The sequence below is a fragment of the Pistacia vera genome, unplaced genomic scaffold (assembly GCF_008641045.1).
Source record: "Pistacia vera cultivar Batoury unplaced genomic scaffold, PisVer_v2 Contig363, whole genome shotgun sequence".
NCBI classification, from domain to species: domain Eukaryota; kingdom Viridiplantae; phylum Streptophyta; class Magnoliopsida; order Sapindales; family Anacardiaceae; genus Pistacia; species Pistacia vera.
Window position 1 is genome coordinate 210,313 of NW_022196183.1, and position 21,119 is coordinate 231,431.

Below are 21,119 nucleotides of genomic sequence, written 5' to 3' on the forward strand. Positions count from 1 at the left end.
AATCGTGTATGTTTTAACCAAATAAGAAATCTTTGTTGCAATTAAACAAGAAAAGAAAAGAAATAATCCTAAGGATAATAGTACAGAAATATAAAAAGTCTTGTGCCATGAAGCTCTAAACATGCTTGAGATACTAAAAATATTTTAGCTTCAACAAGAAGGTATTCATGCTAACGAGTTATTACGTACTCGTGAGATAAAAGATGTAATAACAACTCTAAAGTATAAATCATTGTCTCAAACAATTTTAAATAAATATTTTATTTCATTTTAAATTTTAAATTTTAAATAACATATATTTTTTTTGTAATATACAGATAATTATTACTATGTAGAGGCAACTTTCCTAAATGCGGGAATTAGAAAAACTATAACTTATTATAATGTAGAGTTTATTCTTATTTATATCTATCTCAAATTAAAACTAAAATTTTTTATGATCACGAAGAGTTTATTCCTATATAATGTATCAATATAAAGGGGTTTTACTGTATTATTGAATTTTTAATTATATGTTATAAGATTCATCAATTAATTTTCTTCCAATATATCATTATCTTTATAAATAAGGTTATTTTAATATGTGTTTAAGGATATATGTATATATATTTTTTTTTTAAGAATCTAAGAAAATGTATTAACTAGGGAAAAAATTATAAAGAACAATTTCACCAATTTATCGTGCTGACATAATAAGATTATGCAATTAGAATGGTCATTTATAAATATCACATTTATAAACATTATGAGCAGAATTTCGAACTCTGAATGCCATATTACCATGAAGCAATTCAACATATAGTTAATGTTGCAATATACTCTAAGCCGATTCTTTGATAGCAGCCGCAGTAGTTTCCAGAAATGCCAATGGTTTAAAGAAATTAAAAGGAAAAAAAAGAACCGAATAATATATATACATGAACAGTAACAAAAATATGCGGATGTCAGATTCTATGCTCGCNCAATATTGCCTTGCACAAATTACGAACTTAGTCTACTAAATCCCATCATAGAAATTATTCTCCCCTTTTTTTAAAAGACAGAGAAAGAGGATAATATCTATGCCGAATTCAACAAGTGATTCCTGCTTTCATATTCGTAGGTTCTAATTTTTAAGAGTAATCCTACATTTATAAACAAATTTTATAAATATCTTTATATAAAGTGATGTGACAAAAGATAAATGAAAGAGTGAATTTAATGAGTTTGACTTTATGTTTTACCCTTCCATTCATTTTTTGTCACCTCTTTATATGAAAATATTTATAAGATTTCCTTGTAAGTATAATACAGTAAAATCTCTGTATAGTCATAATGGTGAAATTAATTAATTTTATTACTATAAGGAGTAATAAAGATGTTATAATTTAATGGAGGTGTAGTTACAAAAAATATAGTTTTAATTTCTTATTTTATAATTCATGTTTTAGTAGTACAGTATTAGGATTTCAATTCATATTTTAGTAATATTAGGATTTCAATTTAGAGCTTCAATTGCCTATTTTTGAAACGGATAAAAGATCGTTTCTTAGAACCAGCAAAAATAAGTGTCCTTGATGGATTTGTAAATGCAATTGATGCATGGTCAATTGATGTGAAGCCACAAACAATTGTCAATAGTTTTAATCGCTGCAAAATTAGGACCACTAATGTCAATGAATTATAAGTTACAAATGAAGTGGATTAGGAGAATAAAAAAGTTACTATAGAATTGAGTGATCAGATTCGACAACTTCACTATACTAATCGAATAGATATTAATGTCTCATTCGATTATCCAAATGAACAATAAATCGTGTATGCTTTAATCAAATGAGAAATCATTATTGCAATTAGACAAGAAGAGAAAGAAAATAATCCTAAGGATGATAGTACAGAAATACAAAAAGTCTTGTGTCATGAAACTTTAAACATGCTTGAGAAACTAAAAATATTTTAGCTTCAACAAGAAGGTATACATGCTAACGAGTTATTACATACTCGTAAGGTAAAAGATGTGATAAAAATTCTAAAGCATAAATCATTGTCCCAAATAATTTTAAATAAATATTTTATTTCATTTTAAACCTTTAATTTTACATAACATATATTTTTTTGTAATATACAGATAATTATTACTATGCAGAGGTAACCTTCTTTAATATGTGTTTAAGGATATATGTATATATATTTTTTTTTTAAGAATCTAAGAAAATGTATTAACTAGGGAAAAAATTATAAAGAACAATTTCACCAATTTATCGTGCTGACATAATAAGATTATGCAATTAGAATGGTCATTTATAAATATCACATATATAAACATTATGAGCAGAATTTCGAACTCTGAATGCCATATTAACATGAAGCAGTTCAATATATAGTTAATGTTGCTATATACTCTAAGCTGATTCTTTGATAGCAGCCGCAGTAGTTTCCAGAAATGCCAATGGTTTAAAGAAATTAAAAGGAAAAAAAAGAACCGAATAATATATATACATGAACAGTAACAAAAATATGCGGATGTCAGATTCTATGCTCGCTAGCAGGCTGACTAAAGGGTTGGAGAAAAGTCCTATGTACAGAAATAAATTAAGAACTAGTCTGCAACATCATGTTCTTGAATTCTTCAAAATCAAGAACACCATCCAAATTGGTATCATACGCGCAAATCATTCTTTTACAATCCTTCCCACTCTTCTCATCCCACAATCCAAGTCTCGACAAAACATTCTGAAGCTCCTCGCTAGTAATGAACCCATCTCCATTCATGTCAAACACGTTGAACGCCTTAGCTAGGTCAGACTCTTCGTCGACATCATCAACGACACCTGTCTGATCATCATCGTTCTCTTGTTCATGGTCACTACCATTATTACTGCTGCTGCTGCTATTCCTTTTCGATATGGAACCCCAGAAGAACAAGAATTGATTGTAGTCTAAGGTTCGTTTTCCGACTAATGACTCGAGCTCTTTCAGGCTGTAATGAACTCCAATCTTTTCAAGAAGCCAGTTCAGCTCCTCCAGGCTCAGGAGGTTATCGCCATTCTTGTCGAGCTTTGTGAATATCCTGTGCAAGTCAGCTGAGTTAAGGGGACACATAATGGCAATTGGCAAGTACTTCAATGATCACCGATGAACGTTTTAACTGTTTTTTTGCAAAAATGCTTGCAAATGTTTGGTGTAAGAGAGAGCTAAACTCTATATATATATAGACTAATGCATGCACAAGTTGATCGTAGAATTGGAAAATTACGAAGTCATTTTTGTACAATTGTGAAGTACAAATTATGGAAGAATTGACGAGTATAGAGCGTGTTATTTGTTAAGAACTTACAGAGAAACTTCGTGGAGGCAGAACACAATTACAATGACAATGAAAGGGACAAATTGATGCATATAAGTCCTCAGGCTTAGCTTGTAACTTTTGATAATAACCTAGAACTTTGAATTCTAATTATCAATAATCAATTATTTGACTTAAAAAATGTGGCTTAATTAATAGTCTTCTCTAAATTTATAAGGCTGGACTTGTGCCATGTAAACCATGTTGGGATAAATAAGGCAGTCAGATTTCCGCATATAATTTTATATGAATATTCTTTAATTAAAAATTTCATGGTTTATTATTTTGAAGGTTATGCGAGGAACCTGTATGAGAAGTATAAACTAAATATTATTTACTTGTTTGAATAACTAACATGAAAATTCACAACAATTTCCGTTACTTATTGACCTTTCGTGTAAAGGATAAAGTTTCTTCTCTAAATTGAATTTTAATTTAGTAAAGCTTGTGATATCCGTCTAAATTAACACTGTTGGAACTATGAATATTGAATATATGAAGTACTGCATTTGTCTATTATTCTTACAACAAAACCAAAATCCCTTGCTTGAGGGAAAGGCCAAACTGTATAAAAGACGTTTACAGCCTCTCTACACGAAGAGCCACTCAAATTTTAGTGAAGGGAACGAGACAGGGACACATGAGCCAACAAACTTGGATTTTGGAAATCATAAATGACAGTTTGTCTCTGCCGTCAACCTCGAGGCGATTGGATGCTTTCTAATTCTGCCGTCAATGAAAGGTTGCAGAAACCAGGCTGCCAGCACTGAACATTGTCAAGAACACATACCATCTAAATTAAGAATCATGGGAATTTTTGCATCGAAGGACGTGATATTCAGTCAAATGTTACGAGAAAACACATATTCTTTGAATGAACAGTTATCCAATAATTACGAACATCTATCCATATTTGATGAATAGTCGGTCATTATAAATGAACGAGTGTTCACAAAAAAAATGATGAACGGATATCTACTTAGAATAGACATACGTTCATAATTTAAATTATAAATTTATAAAATAATAAAAATAGATGTCGTCCATCTTATATGGATGGGTATCCATATTCAATGGACTGACTGTCGACGGCCGTCTATTGACATAAAAATATTTTTAAAACCAGTCATTGACATAAAAAGATTTAAAAAAAAAAAAATCAACTTGAAGATGCTGCTAGTGTCCATTTTCACACTTCACATCATTTCTTTTAACTACATTTAGATATTATATTTTTTAATAAGAAAATAAAAGGATGACACAATACATGTAAAGCAAATATACTTATGTGAAAAGAAAACTTTAAAATAAAGATACTATTCATGCACATTTCCCATAATCAACATGAGGCAGCCATATATTATCCACATTCAGACACAAAACCAAAGAATTCTTCACTGTTTAAGACTTAAAGTTGACGTTTCAACCCACGTTCACATCTTTTCAATGCTTTTTCAGCATTCCCCTCTCTTTCACCACCATTGAAAACGGAGATCCGTCTATATAATTTAGCTGAGCATCCATAATTTTAACGGGCACTCAATAACAGTGAACATCCGTCCATTATTAAAGGATGGTCATCCGTAACATTTAAACGGATATTTATTAATTTTGTTTTTAATTTTTTTTAATTTATAGTTTGAACAAATATCCATTAAATATGGATGCATATTTATAGTAAATAGACTTTCATCCATATAATATAAACGGGACTCCATCGTTCCTTTCGTATGGCTAAATGTCCACATATAATAGACTACCATCTAATAACAATGAACAACCATCCATAGTTAATGAACGACCGTTCGCTCATAAAATATTTGTTAATGGTGATACGTGGTTAGTCTGAATGTGATAACACGTAATTCAATATAAAAATTCGATACACAATTCCGATGTCCGTAGCATTATTATTAAATTAAACTCAATGTCACTAACCAAATCCCGGAGTATTAACAATATTAAAAATTATAAAAAAAAAAAAAAAAAAGAAGGGCATACGGATTTCTGTTCAAGCTACAAGGGCAAGATTCGCCTCTCTTTATACAATTTTCTCATTCTTTGCTAGAATGGGAAAGAATTAAAATACTTAAAAAAATTCATCCAAGAAATTTAACCTTAAGGAGGATAATATCATCATCTTCAAACAAAAAAATGGCTTTAGACCAACTTATAAATAATAACTACGCAAGGAACAATGAGATTTATTCCTAACCCGATGAATGGGTAAAATGCTATGCTTAATAACAACAGATAAGAGTAATTAAAATAAAATAAAATAAAAAGGATGGAGGACGTTTGTCTCCCTGTATGTGTTCACTTTCAAGGCTTCAAGCTAAACTTGCCAGGCTCATTATAATTCTTTTCCAGCTGTTCGATTTTGTTGATTTTGAAACCCCGGATCCTTATTTCTTCTGGTATTGAAGTATCTTTGTAGTCGACGCTTTCAATTGTCCAGCCCTTGTTCTGCACTGAACCTTCTACTTTCACCTGTTCAAAGGAATATACACAAATTTCATCACATCAGCCATTCTTTTTTTCATTCCCAGCTTCTTCTTCCATATTTAGTAGTATGAAGTTGAAGTAACACATACCTCTGCCTTGTCAACAGCATCAACGATAAGAGTTCCGTCCAAAGAGAGATCTTCGAGAAAGACATTACGGCCCTTGATGACCAATGTTGATTTTTCAGAAATGGAGCAATTTTTGCCAACTTTCTTTCTGATGTCTGAAAATATTAGCCCCCATTTTGGCTTCCATGTGATACGAGGCCACACTTCTACCTCTTGGCCATTGAAGACCTCTTCCACAGGATCACCCACTTGGACGCCAGCCTGACATATAGAAAATATTAGAAATTCAAACAAATTAGTTTGAGAAAGAGAGCAAGATTCTAATACTTAAAACAATAGAGTAATACAATCACCTTTCTCAGAATTAGGCTGTTTGCTCGATAGATGGCCGTTTCTCCAGAAGTTGCACTATGATATGGATTTCCCTTTGGCACCTTCATAAAATTAAAAACAATTTTTTAGAAAAAAAAGAATGAAACTTGACGCATCAGTACTGATACTTCAATCCCTGAATCAGCAATAAAAGATAAAAGCAGATTTGAGTATAAATTTCAGAACTAAAAGCAGAAACACATCCATTGTCAGCGAAATCTTCCCAACCAAAAATTTAAAGCATTCCCCAACTATGAAATATTAAATGGAAAAAAGATGGAGCTAAGTAACTATTGAAAGCCACCATGTTAAATAAATCATGCATATGTATGAATATATTGAAAAAAAAAATCAAAGATTCTAAAAATTAGTTTAGAGACTAACAAAATCTAAAAGAAGATGTAATGTAATTGTTTGCTACAATTTTCCATATAACAGTCAAACTTCCACTAATCAATATTAGAACACTGGCAGCATATCTCTGTGAACAATCATAATGTAATCACAAACATCCTTGATTTTGAAGGAGCTCTTTCAAGCAGAGACAAAAAACAATAGTCTAAATTAAAAAATTATACATATCCAGATACGAATACAAGGACCAGCAACCAATGTAATGTATATGATCTTTTAAACTTCAAGACTTACTTCTCAAGCATCCAAGAGGAAAGGTCAAACTAATATAGAGATTAAAATGAGGAAGATAAAAAACTTTATTATTCCACTGAAAAATTTTCCACCTCAAACAATAAAATTCTAAATCAAGAATTCCCAAGAATATTTGGAATTCCTAATTCATTTTGAAATGTTGATATCTAAGTTGCAGCAAGACTATTCATTTTCAACTTCGCTTGAATCCACCATCTAATGTGAAAACCTATGAGGGACTTAAGACGAGCTTCTAATAGAATATAATGGACTCCAAGAACAATTCAGGATCATCAAAACATATTTATACCTTAGCAGCATCCTCTGGGTTGTTCTTTACAGGTGCGTAAGCAAGCCATGTATCCATCACCTAAGCAGTGACATAACAATTGGTCATTTAGTAAGGATTATGCCAATAATAAGAATACCTCAAGAGTAACAGCACAGAACCATGAGAAAAGCAATTCTTGTTAGCTCAAATATAAAAGGCCTGACCCATTAAGAGGAATAAGCCCAAGCCAAGACAAGAAAATTGAATTTTGAGTGCTGAAAATCTAAGGAGAAAAAGTTACCGTAAATCCGACTCTTGCAGATGAAGGCAATGTTTTTGGATAATCTTGCATCATACACTCAAGCCTAGTTGAGGATTTGAATAAAGATTTAGTAGAATCTTTGTATCTGCACCAAAATGAGATGACAACACGACATAATTTCAGGTTTACCTTCTTATTTATTACAAGCATGGACTTGTGAAGCTAAAATAACGACATATACGCATCAAAACTTCAATAACTTGGGATCAAGCCCAGAATATTTTTTTCTCACATAATTGGCAGTAATACTAAATTCAACTTCTTTAGCCTACCAAGGAATCCAAGATCACTAGGAGCTTCCTACTAAGTGTAATACTAAATTTTATCTTCTCATTCATTAGCAATCTCCTTGAGCAGAATACTTAGGTAAACAATGAAAATTCTCCGAAGTTTTCCACTCATTATCCACTTATACAGTTATTGAACTATCATCATTATTAATTCATTTACAGAATCATTCTACTGCACTTGAGTTGCACTAAATATTCAGTCAAGGCAAGCAGTGCTCTGCAGCAACAATAAAAGTTTGGAGAAAAACTGATTTTGTACATCAAATAGAACTCTGATCTAATGAAAACTTAATTTCTTGATTGATGCAAGCAATCAAACACCATGAATTGCAATCCCAAAGCAGAAAATGATATCTAGTAAGATGTAATGGTAAAAAGAGAATTACTTTGGGTTAACAAACTCCTTTATTGCACCTCCAGTATTCTTGAGCTCCTCAAGGTAAGGACCAAGTTCCAAAATCAACTGCAGAGTAAATAAATAGCAAACGTTAAAATATTGAACACTGTCAAACCTATGCAGAAAACATTATATATGCAAGAGTATGTCTTGCCAACCAAAATTCAGATCAAACTGTGCATTAATGTAACATTGAAATGCTGAAGACAAGAACCTTCTAGTTTCAGCAAAGCCTCATCATTTCATCAATAAAATATTTTGAAATTCTAAAAAGATTTTGCATTCATAATGTAGATATACTAACCGATATATTCTTGTGATTATCAAACATGTTCTTTCAATCTTTCTAGCATTCATTTTTAAGCGTAACTTGCAAAAGTAACTAAAACTTGTGTAATGACCACTGAACCAACAGTCATAATTGGATAAAATTAGTGAGGTTAGCATTTAACAAGATACATTTAAAAAAAAAGAAATATGTAAATAAGATTGCACTCGAAATTACCTGGTTAATATTTCCTGGGAAAGGAGAATAGCCAGTTTCACAATTGACATCTCCATTGGGATGCCCAGTCGCCCGAAGCAGAGGATCCAGCTGATTGTATTCTACATTGATCACCATAGATCTCCCTGAAGTTTAATTAAATTCAAATTAGTAATTAAGCCTAAATTATAAGCACCAATGCTAGTTTAGCAGAGTGTGGTTTATAGTATTTATTATTATGTTACACAATGATAGTGTGGAGAACTAAAGATAAAAACATTATGGTAAATATAATGTTGTTAACATCACATGAAAAAACATAACCCTGGGATACACAAGAAGGAAAGGATTGAACATAAATTAAACTATCATGGACCATGAAGATCTCTGTAAATAAGACAAGCCTTTTCCCCTCCTAACTTGCAAAATTTCCGTAACTTCTAAAATATTCAAATGTGTTAAACTTATCAGTTTTTCATTATAATTAGGATGCGTTTGGTTCAAAAAATGTTTTATTGCTGAAAAGGTAGGATTACCACCAAGATAGATTACCTTGAAGATTGTGGAGAAATATTATATCAATATATTTGATTAGATTAGTGGGTATAAATAATTAAGATGTTTGGTTGGGAAGAATAAAATATTATCAACAGAGGCTTTAACTGAATTGCCCTGCCTTTTTAATATCATTATAATAATATTATTATTATTTAAATAGATTCTTTTAACCCCCTATATTTCAGAATTTAGCTAAAACACCCCCAACAACAAAGTTTAAATTTTAACAAAATACCCCCAGCCACCTAATACCACCATCGTCGGCCACCGGCGTCAATCACCAAAACAGTGCACGACCGGCGAGATCAAGTTGGTCATGTGCCGTTTTGGCTTTTTTCGACCCAATCGAAGGCCAAAAACAACTAGATCACTGTGGATCTAGCCGAAAACAACCGGATCTAGGGATAAGAAACAAGTCAAGTAGTTCTCGAGCTCGACTCATGAAAAGCTCGAACTCGACTCGAAGTCAATCGAGTTGAACTTGAGCTCGAGTGGCTCGTTTAATGGGTCGAGCCGAGTTCGATCAGGGCGAAGCTTGGTGCGATTGTCTCGCGCGCCTCATCACGCTTGAAGGGCCAAATTGCAAGTTTTGTAACTTTTTTTTTTTTTTTTTAGTTTTTAAAATGACAAACAACCTATTTCTCACAATAAACTCAAAGCTTGAGCTTGTTCAAGCTCGAGTACCCACCCATACTCGCGAGCTAGAGCTAGAGCCCAAGTATTCAAGCAACGAGCTCAGCTCAAACTTGAACTTGACACTGTTCATCACGAACTGAGCTCAAGTGTCCAAGCTCGGCTCGTATACACTCCTAATAGCCAAATCCACGCTGATTTGGTTGGAAGGCCGAAAACATAGATCGTTGTGGATCTGGTCGGCCACAAATGGCCGATCTATAAAACGGCCTTCGATCTAGCCAGAAACAGCCAAATCGGCACACCGCCGGCCAAATCTCGTCGGTTGTGTATCAATCTGATGACTATTGCCGATGGCCCGCGGTGGTGGATGGTGGCCGGCGGTGGTCTTTGGTGGTCGAGGCTATTTTGTTAACTTTTAAACTTTTTGTTTCTGGGGTGTTTTAGCTAAATTCTAAAATGTAGGGGGTCTGGGCTGATTGTTATTTAGTAGACATTTGAGAGCAATTGTGTCCGGAATGGTATTTAATTAAGGGCAAAATGGGTATAAATTAAGATTACCTTGGTAATCTTTAAATACCACCCCTTGAAGAGGTAATCTGATTACCTCCTATTTAACCCACAGTAATCACTATTGGTATTGAAAGATTACCGAAATCTTTTATTACTTGACAACCAAACAAGAGAATCTCCGGAATTAAAGATTGATTATCGGAGTTTTCTTTCCATAGCCCTAACCAAACACACCCTTAATGTCAAAATGATTGTGAATCTAAAAGAAGTTTTCAAAATCTCATTCACGTGCAGGTTAAGGAAAATAGTTAAACTTTCCCTATTGGTGATGTTTGTTCCTTCACCAAGGAGGCTAGCGTCCAGAAAAAACAATATGTGGAATTAATTTAAAGTCTTTAACAACCCTTCTTCCCTCCCAAACCAAAAATGATTACTTTGGTTTCACCCAAATAAGCAGTATAACCTACAAATAGAGAAACATAATCTAATACATGAATTCCTTGGGCTTTAGTGAAAGGAAAAAAGCATTTTATAACATACCGTCGGCATGAGTAAGCTTGGTTATGCCTCCAATAGCTTCTTTCGCTTTACGTGGAACAGCAAGAGAGTTAACATGGTATTGTTTGGTAGCACTAACTCCCAATGATGCTGGAATTGCCTACATAAAAATAAAGTACGTTTATCGTATAGCCAAGTACAACTATATTTAACCAGAAGTAATTCTATAAGAGACTGTGAAATTAAAGCAACTCCACCTTGAACAGAAGTCCATTGGTATCTTGAAAGAAAAGAACCCATCTCACACCAGTATCATGCCTGAAAATATGACAAAACACCACCAAAATTATGATACTGCAGATTGTTGAACCAAAATTCAAGTAGATCTATAAGATGCAACTTGATGAACATATTCATTATGGCAAATTTTGATAGGCTATCTTCTCAAATATATGGGTGTGAGTATGTGGAAACCAAGAAAGTTACTCCCGATGCCAATTCATCAGGATTGAAGTCCAATGAATAAGTACCTTAAATAGGGGAGTGAAGTTATCAAACAGATGGCTTGAGGTGTAAATTAGAACTCTTTCTTATCTCATACTTAATGACTATCATTTACTTTCAGGTAATGGCCTAATACAGATTAGAGGACAGTGTTTTCAACTGTATTCATCACCTACTCAAAAAAGTAAAGCACATACGACACCAAAGTTCACAAAACAAAAATCCTCGTGGTAACACATAAACCAGTAATTAGAGAAAAGGGACAATTTTGACTATAATAACTTTCATAAACATGACCTAATTCAATAAATTATGAACAAAGCATTTGAAACATACCATGTCTTCAAAAGGCCACTGGAATAAAGAAGAGAATGCACATCACCATGGCCATGAGGCTTTGTCTATACAAACAAAAAAGTGTTAACTAACAAATATGAACTGAATATTTAAGGTTAGAGAGATTACATAAACTCTGAGATTTTCTCACTTATAAAAAATATTACGGAGAATAACTACCTGAATTCTGTACTTGTTTTTAGGATCCAGAGCAATCCGAGCATCATTATCATCTAAGCATGCAACTTTTTCCTGAAACAAATTGTAAACTTGGTATTTTAATAGAGCTGTTCTACAACTATGACCAATATTCCAAGGCATCAAATTATGGTATTTAATTTATAAATAAAAGAAATACTTCAACAACCAATCATGTACCTGCTTCAGAAGTTTTACTTGTGTAGGTTTCATTCCAAAATAAGAATTTGATTCTAAAAGCTCCAATGTGCACAAATGTGTATCATCCGACGTCATGATAGCAAAAGGAATCTCTTTACATTCTGCTACAAATTTGAAAGAGACATCATTGCTTGAAAAGTTGAGAAAAAGCTACATAAATTTTCTTATAGAAAGTGATGCACACTATGAACTTAAGGAGGAGAACTAAGTCTGATTTCATAATTTCATAGTTTTCATACAAAATCGAAATCACACTGTTTCAAGTCTAGCATGACCACCTACTTTACTATCAGTATTTACATATATTTAGCTTTTGCTGATGGCAAACCTTGTGTGAGTTCGCAGCTAGCATCCTGAAGAGCCAAAATACACTCAATGTAGTTCTGTAAAAAACACGTTCCAGTAGTGGTTTCTGCAGGAAGAGCCACCTGCAAGATGTTAAAAACTTATTAGTTACTGATGTCAGTACAACTTCAAACTGATTTAAAGTTGAAGTTATCATTAGTGGTTTTGTCAACTATACAACAACAAGGTCAGCCATCTTCGATGTTTAGGACTGTCAGATTGAAAAACAAGTCCATAAACTTAAACGTAAATAAACTTGAACATTTTTTGACAGATGAGTGGTATGAAAATAGAAAGATAAGATTATCATTACCACTGCATTTGTGAGATGCAATAACTAGGAAAAAGGAGAGATAAAATCATAAATTAAAGTAAAATTAACTAAGCTATAAAACAAAACAGTTATATATACTACGATTATCAAAAATTATTGAAAACCCAATTAATACGATGATAAAGTACACACCTTAATTCCATTGTATCCAAGGCGTTCCCCAAGACCACCTGCGACAAGAACAAAGGCAGCATTCTTAGCTTCCTTAACTCCTTCCTGCTCATAATTGATAAAGGTATCATTGCCAAAAGTTAACGATTCTCCTGTTGGGACCTGCAAAAATTGTTGGCAATGTATCAGCCAAATTCTACTCGTTCATTTATTTGTTGTGTTAAACAGCTGATATTAATGGAATCAAACATCATTCTCTCCAGCTATATAACCTCAAGTGAATGACACACTTCTTAGTCCCCTCCCCCAAGCAGAGTGGATTGAGCTACAGTTTATGGAATTTGGTGTCACTCAATTGTTATAAAACTAAAAATCCATCTTCTGCTTATTTAAACTATATTTTATGCAATTTTGCTGATTCCGTCCTGGGGGGGAAGCCAAAATTATCAAGGAGCTGGTATAAAAATAGGCCAAGCACAAAAGGAGCATTTTGCTTTTAACAAGGAAACTGAAGCATAGAATCGAGTAGACATAACATAAACCAAATGAAATTATGTGGATAGATGACTTCTGGCCCTTATTTATGAATTCCCATATTATCAACTAAAAATACCATATAGCTTTATCACAATAAATGTTGATTGATAATCAAATTGCAATTCTTGCTAACCAATCAACAAACACATTTATATTTGCAGACATGTCTAAAAATTGCTTATCTCAATTATTATACACCAGGAAATACTTTCTGAAAGTTGGATATTGGATTGAAATTCATAATTAAAATTCTATAAATTTAACATAATTTTCAGTTGGTTAAATCACTAAAACTGAAAATTGTAAGTTTAAGAAGCATGAAATTTAAATTTACATACAGAAGGAGTGAAGCCATCAAATGGATTCTTCCCAGCTTTTGAGTCCGTTAAAAGTTCTCTAGCAGTTTTAATGTAAGATTTCAAACCACCAGGATAGCTTGAGTTAAGCCGAGCCACCTAAAAGGAACAGGGACACAAAATTATAAGAACAAAAATCAGAGAAAAATACATACTTTGACACTAATCAAAGAATCAGGAGCCATCACAGAAATACTTCTTTTTATATCCTTATCATAGAGACTCATTTTAAAACTTAAGAACAGAACAATAGGCAAGAATATGTCTAACCAACATTTCTTTTTCTAACTCTACCATTTCATTAAGAATATATGCATGTACTCAAAATAAATAAATCATTTTCTTATGCTAAATAAAGAAAAAAAAATTCCACTGGACGGTTTAATGGCAACACTAAAATTAATAAACTTCTTACTTTTACATTTATACTTTCTAAGTTTTGACTACAGTTACGCTCAGACATAGTCACATCATTTAATTTTTCAAAGGCTGTGAGATCAGATAAACAAATGACCTCAACTTTAACAAAACTATTAAAAGAGATCTAACTATCAGCCTATCACAAGATTAATTTGTTTCCAAATCACTCTCATTATTTCACTCAAATATAACTCTTATAATGCATTCGAATTTAACAATATTTTATCCGTCCCAATGATCTTGTCATTCATCCTATATAATGATAAAACTTGAACATGGGATGAATGATAACACTTGAATGTAAACCAAATACAAATAAATAGCCACAAAAATTTAAAATAATTCACCATACACATCCACAACACACAATATAATTGACAAACAAAAATGAATTACCTGATCAAAGAAAGCTTTTTTCTCCTCGTCATCAACGCCAGGCTCTGCCCACTGCTCAAACAAATGACTCTGTCCCATCTCCATCAACATCTTAGCCAATTCAATCTGCCATGTCGGCGTCACCGTCACCATCACCACCAAATTCAAATCACAAACAAACTTAACAAAAACCAAATAAAACACAGCATATGATAACTCTACAATGGTGTACCTGCTCAAAGGAAAGGGTAGAAAGATTTTTCAGTAGATTAGGAGCGGAATTGGCGAAACCGCCATCAATGTCGAGTTTGGAGAGGTTATCGGTGGTTGATTCAAGCGTCGAAGCCATGAGAAGGAAGAAGCAAAACGACGAGTCGTTTGGTGGAGAGATTGGTTAACGAGATGAGATGTAGAGAATGTTTTGGGAGGAGTTTCTAGGCAGTTACTATACAAACTACTGGTTTATAGCGTACGTGTTTGAAGGCGAAACTTGCGTTTCAGTTGAGGTGGTCTTGCTGATGTAGATCTTCAAGCCGAATAAGTTTTTATATGGCTGGTAACTGGTCACCGGGAGATTACCTGTTTGCAACCGCTTGTTAGGGAAGAGTCTTTTGTTCGAAAAGGTAAAAAATTCAAATTTAAAAGTGACTTTTGCTTTCCCCTTGTTGCTAACAAACGTTACTACTTAATCACTAACGACAAAAGGGCAAATTCGTCATTACAATCTTCTGTCGTCATTCTCACTCAGACTCCCTGCCGTCAGTTCTTCCTCGTTGAAACCAACATGTTTAACTAAATGACCTTAATGCCCTCTTACATCTCCGCCACGTCATAAAACAAAAACCACCACCCTCTTCTAATAAAAAAAAAAAAAAATTAGAAAAATTATCCCTACCAAATACCCATTTTTCCTTCTTAATATCAAATACCTTTTCTTTTTCTCAATACTAAATACTCTCTTTTTTTTATTTTCCTCAACACCCTATACTCATTTAACGTCTACAAACATACAAATCTAAAAAATAAAACCACTATTTGATTTTGTTTTAGTAACTGTGAGGATATTTGGAAGGCTTGGGTTGCATGGGAGGGTAAGGGGTGGACCGGCAACTGCTATGAAGAAGAATGACAGGTGAGCCGCCGGTTTTGAAGGAGGGTGAGAGGTGAGCCGCAATGTTAGAGTGGGTGAGGAAGCGGTTGTCGTGGGAAGTTTTGTACTCACTTGGACTAGGGATGTGCATAAAGTCCTGTCCCACGGGAACCTGCCCCGACCTAGCCCGAACGGGGCGGATTTTCCCCGACTCGTTTGGGCTTTGGGCCGGGATCGGGTCCAAAATTGGCCTCGAAATTTGGGGACGGGTCGAGATAGGTTTTGCCCTGGCCCGTATATTATATATATTAATAATTAAAAATCAATCATATATACCTATAATAATTTTAATATTTGAAAATTAATTATACATTATACAATGACAAATTATAATTATGTAAGTATTTTATGAAACTATATACAAATAGGTAATAAATAAAACTAGATTAAATATACTAAATCATTATAAATATTTGTAATATATATATTAATATTAATATTACACATAATATGTTAATACTATGAAACAAAAGTTATACATTCGACATTATATATTATACATTATTTTTGGTATACATTTAACATTATACATTATACATTGTATACATTTGACATTATACATTATACATTGTATATTAGTATGATGGTTTTTATATTTAATATGTACATTATAGATTTAATTTATTTTTTAATGATTTGGTCTTTACGTTTAATATGTATATTATATATTTAATTTTTTTTTTTTTGTTGGTATATATAATTTGGAGAAAAGGATAATAAAACTAAGGATACAAAAAACCCCCAAACGGGGAATTCGGGGCCATTTGGGGAACGGGTTTTTTTTCTTGGATTCCCCGAACGGGCTTCGGGCTGGGATCGGGAAATCCCCTTGGGCAGTCCCTGTGCGCGCCCTGGCCCGTGCCCATCCCTAACTTGGACTCTTGGAGTTAGGTTTTGGGGTGTTTAAGCTTAAGTTTTTTTATATTTATTCATTATTAATAATGGAATTAATTGCAACTAATTGTAAAAGAGGGGTCAATTACTATTCTATCCTCTCCCGGTTAAAGTAACGTGAGAGTACTAACGGCGGGGTCTAATTGAGAACTGTTAAAAGCTTGGGTTAGGGGTTGGTTTCTGTATTTTCGATTAATTTATTAACAAAAAAGAAATCTATGGTTATATGAGACTATGACTCTATGAGTCTTTTAAAAGGGTATTAATGATGATACTTTTTCAAAAAGATTTTGGTAGAAAGTGTCACGTTTTATAACTGGCATAATTTAATATTTTAATTTTTTAAAACTATTATTTAGATGCTAAAGAACCGGTAAATAAAAGAAAAAAAAATGAATAGTAGATGTCACAGAACTGGCGATTAAAGAGTCATATTCATTAATGCAAAAAAATTCCACAAAACAAAAATTCTCAAACTGATTCAAAGTAGCAGTTACTTTCAGCATTTCAGACCGCATCTTTAAATTTTAGGGAGAGCGATTTTTTGCACCCAAGGTTTGACGAAACACACATTCCCACCAATTAAGTTTCAAAATGACATTTTTTCACCCATAGTTAAGATCTGTCAATGAAATCTGTTTTTTGACAAGAATAAAATTATAAAAATACAATAATACCCTTATCATTTGAGTTTATAATTTTATAAAATTTGCTATAATTAAAAAATATTCTAAATCTTTTTTTTTAAAAACCCAATTCACTATCATATTTATGCAAGAACATCTTTCTCACCCACCACCTTGGGTGGCAACCTCCCTCTCTCCTCCAACAAGCCCACCACAATTACTCACGACCCTAGCCGCCAGTGTTGGCAGCCTTGCTCTATAATTTATATCACACAACCAATGTCAAAAGGAGTTATTTTTGTATTTATTTTCATGGATTTTATGGGTTTGATTTACTATTTTCTTTTTCTCTTGTTTTGTTTATTATGAATTTATGTTCATGGAGTTGAGGTGGAGGAATTTTTGATGGAATTAGAAGTGAATATTTCTGTAAACCAAATTCTGAGTTGTTTGGAAGATGTATGTGAACCAAATTTTGGGTTGAAAATTTGTGAAGGCAGAATCCTTTGCTCTTTTTCCTTCTCTGTTTCAATTCGCTCCCTCTACTTTATTTGATTATTGTTGTGTGTAACTACTTGGTCGTCGGCAATTGCCCATCATTTACAACCTTCCCACAGCCAACTCACCCACCATCTATTAGACGAAATTCCTCACCCAAACAAAATTCTGTTTTTTTAGAGCAGTTCTGTTAAGCAAAATCTGGATTGTATGGAAGGTTTATGTGAAGTAATTTCTTGGTTGTATTGAAGAATTATGGAAGGCAAATTTAGTCTTACTGAAGAATTATGTATAATCTTTTTATACGGAAGATTTTTGTATATGGAAGAATTATGTAAAATTTTATTGTATGGAAGATTTAAGTTTAATTTTTTATTCATAATATTCATATGATATTAATTTATTTATTATATTTGCAGTCTGACTGACAAAAATACCCTTTTTACTGTTAAAATTAACGTTTGAATTTAACAATGGGTGGAAAAGTGTTGTTTTGAAACTTGGCGGGTGGCAAATATTATTTCGCTAAACCCTGGGTGGGAAGATATCGTTCTCCCTAAATTTTATTGGAAACTGACCATGACGTCCCGCCGCACTCCATCTTCATCAAAGCCTAATGATTTTAACATGACAAAAACTAGCATAAATTTCTTAAATGTGGAAGATTGGATTCGTTAGCATGTACCAATTTTCTACCAAATGGCCCATTGAATGAGATTCCAACTTCTATATATTGCCTTCAAAACAAAAAGTACACTTTCTAACAACGATATTGGGTGACCTGTAATTTCTTTACAACCACAACTTTTTTTTCTTTTTTGGCAAAGTCGTTTTAAAACTAGGCCATTCACTTTTGTATTTTTTTTTTTTTTTTTTTTTTGGGGTGTCTTTTCATGTTTTATGAATCGTGATGCTTTAACCAATTCCAAAGCATGGAAAGGTGCTAATGCTTCCAGCATATGCCATATTGATATAAAGTATATTCTCCATCGAATATGGGCCTTCACCCAATTTTCCGAACAATCTTGAATTGATATGTAGCATATATTACGGTGGAAGAGTAGTAAAGGGAGAGAATAAATTCTTCACGTTTTGCCTGTTACATGTCCATCTATCTTTGAATCTTGAATTCTCATGACACATTCCTATATAAACAACACTTGTGCAACTGTTATTATATGATAATATAATGAAATTAATGTGAGTATAATTGGAAAGGACCAAATGGGGGCAACACTTTTATTTTCTAAAGGCCAAACGACTTACACATACCCAAGGTTTGTTGAAACGACAAGTTGGTACTCAAAAGGTTTTAAAATGACAAATAGGTACCTTCCGTCATGTTCTGTTAATGATTTTCGTTTGAAAATAGTGAAAAGACTAGAATGCCATTGAAAGTTGGATATTTTAGGTTTTTATAAATTTAAAAATTTCTAAAAAAACCCCTAGGTTTGCTAATTTGACTAAATACCCCAATATATAAAATTTTTGTAAAATAACAAAAACACCCCCGCCACCCGCAGTACCAGATTTCGGCCACCACCGTCGGGATCTAGCCGTAAAATTGTGTTATGACACAGACCCGTCAGATTTGTGTCGTAACGCGTTGATCTGGCCGGAAAAAGCCAGATCTACGTCTGGCCTTTTCCGGCCTCGACGACCAGATCTGGCCGTAGATCTAGCCTTTTCCGGCCAGATCCTCCACGGATTTGGTCAAAAAATGCCAGATCGACACGTTACGTAATGCAATTTTCTGGCTAGATTCCAGCCTCGACAGCCAGATCTGGCCTTTTCCTACCAGATCAGCCACGAATATTGCCGAAAAATGCCAGATCTACGCTTTACGACACAGATCTGACGGGTCTATGTCGTAACACAATTTTTCGGCCAGATCCCGATGGTGGTGGCCGGAATCTGGCACTGCGGGTGGCGGGGGTGTTTTTGTTATTTTATAAAATTTTTATATATTGGGGTATTTAGTCAAATTAGCAAACCTAGGGGGTTTTTTAGAAATTTTTAAATTTATAAAAAACTAAAATATCAAACTTTCAAGGGCATTCTAGTCTTTTCACTATTATCAAACAAAAATCACTAACAGAACATGACGGAAGGTATCTATTTGTCGTTTCAAAACCTTTTGGTAGACCTGGCAAAACGGGTCTGGACCCGCGAGTTGGACTGTACCCAGGTAAAAAATATAGGGTACGGGTCCAATTTATTAAACCCCTTTTTTGAGACCCGTACCCGTACCCGGCCCAAATACACATGGTTTATACGAGTGAACCCGCGGGCACCCGTATTTACACTAATGAATTTGAATCCCTAATAGTAACACCTAATTTTATCACGCATTCAGCCATTCACGTCTCTCACTCTCACTCTCAATCTCATCTCATCTCTGATCTCTCACTCTCATCTCATCTTTGATCTCTCACTCTCAGATTCTCAGTAACTTTATCGCAGCCGCATCTCAATCTCTCATCATTCTTCTTCGTCTAAAGTTCAACTCCCTGTCTCGGTGTCTCTATCTTCGATTAATAGTCAGTTCATCACTCGTCGTCGTCAGTCATTCCCATTCCCAGTACCACAGTCGCCGGTTGCCGTCACTCATCCTCGTCAACTGGTAATGAATCTCTAACCCCTAATTTTGTGTGTTTGTTCTTGTTTTTTTGACATATTTTGTGTTTTCTTTTTTGTTTGAATGGTTAATATTTTGTATTTTAATTTTTGTTTGTGAGATTAACATTGTTTACACTTATATTGTTGTCTGGTTGAGCTTTCCCTGTACGTAGATCTATGTAGAGTTGTTTTCGTTGAGTGTGTTTGTGTTGGGTTCCCCTGGTTGATGGGTTTTGCAAGTGGGGTTTACTTAAATGTATAAGGGATGTATACTGGAATCAATTATTATTGGTTATGCGTATTTGCTAGTCACTGAAATTTATATTTCCAAAACTGTTTTTCCTTAAAAATGTTGACTGATGTCTTTGCATGTTAATGATCCTTGCATGTTAAAGTTTTGATTTGCTTTTCATGTGTTGTGCAAAGAAATTGATATTAAACATGATGTTGTGGGATGTTAGTTCCATTGCTTTCGGCTACTCTGTCTCTTGGTGATGTTGTTGGAAATTTTTGTGTGCATAAATATATTTTCGGCTGGACAAGATATTAGAAAATGCTTGAGTTGGTTCTTCTTCTTAATTGTTAAGCTTGCTGGAGGTTATATTAGAAAATGACTTAATAGTGTTTTTAATTCAATGTTTTGTTGGACATCCTATTTGCTTACACTCGGCTAGGATATAGTGGGAAGTTGGTTGAATTATGTTTGGCTACTGGAATCTTTTTGTAAGCAT

General features: G+C 33.5%; 2 protein-coding genes across 2 annotated transcripts; both read right to left on the bottom strand.

Moving 5' to 3' along the window:
- Positions 1-2,489: 2,489 nt before the first annotated feature.
- Positions 2,490-3,249, bottom strand: LOC116140135 (probable calcium-binding protein CML44). Its single transcript, XM_031425760.1, has one exon. The coding sequence runs from the start codon at positions 3,079-3,081 to the stop codon at positions 2,572-2,574; it is 510 nt and encodes a 169-aa protein (XP_031281620.1). The 5' UTR covers positions 3,082-3,249; the 3' UTR covers positions 2,490-2,571.
- Positions 3,250-5,329: 2,080 nt separating this feature from the next.
- LOC116140087 (UDP-sugar pyrophosphorylase-like) lies at positions 5,330-14,950 on the bottom strand. The gene is made up of 17 exons (XM_031425722.1): positions 14,834-14,950; positions 14,623-14,727; positions 13,789-13,905; positions 12,935-13,075; positions 12,452-12,551; positions 12,103-12,227; positions 11,905-11,976; positions 11,725-11,789; positions 11,142-11,202; positions 10,927-11,044; positions 8,704-8,828; positions 8,188-8,264; positions 7,491-7,596; positions 7,229-7,288; positions 6,252-6,332; positions 5,920-6,159; positions 5,330-5,815 (listed from the first exon to the last, which is right to left on the bottom strand). Exons 1-17 carry the CDS (start codon positions 14,948-14,950, stop codon positions 5,648-5,650), a joined length of 1,878 nt encoding a protein of 625 aa, XP_031281582.1. The 3' UTR covers positions 5,330-5,647.
- Between the last annotated feature and the right edge of the window lie 6,169 nt (positions 14,951-21,119).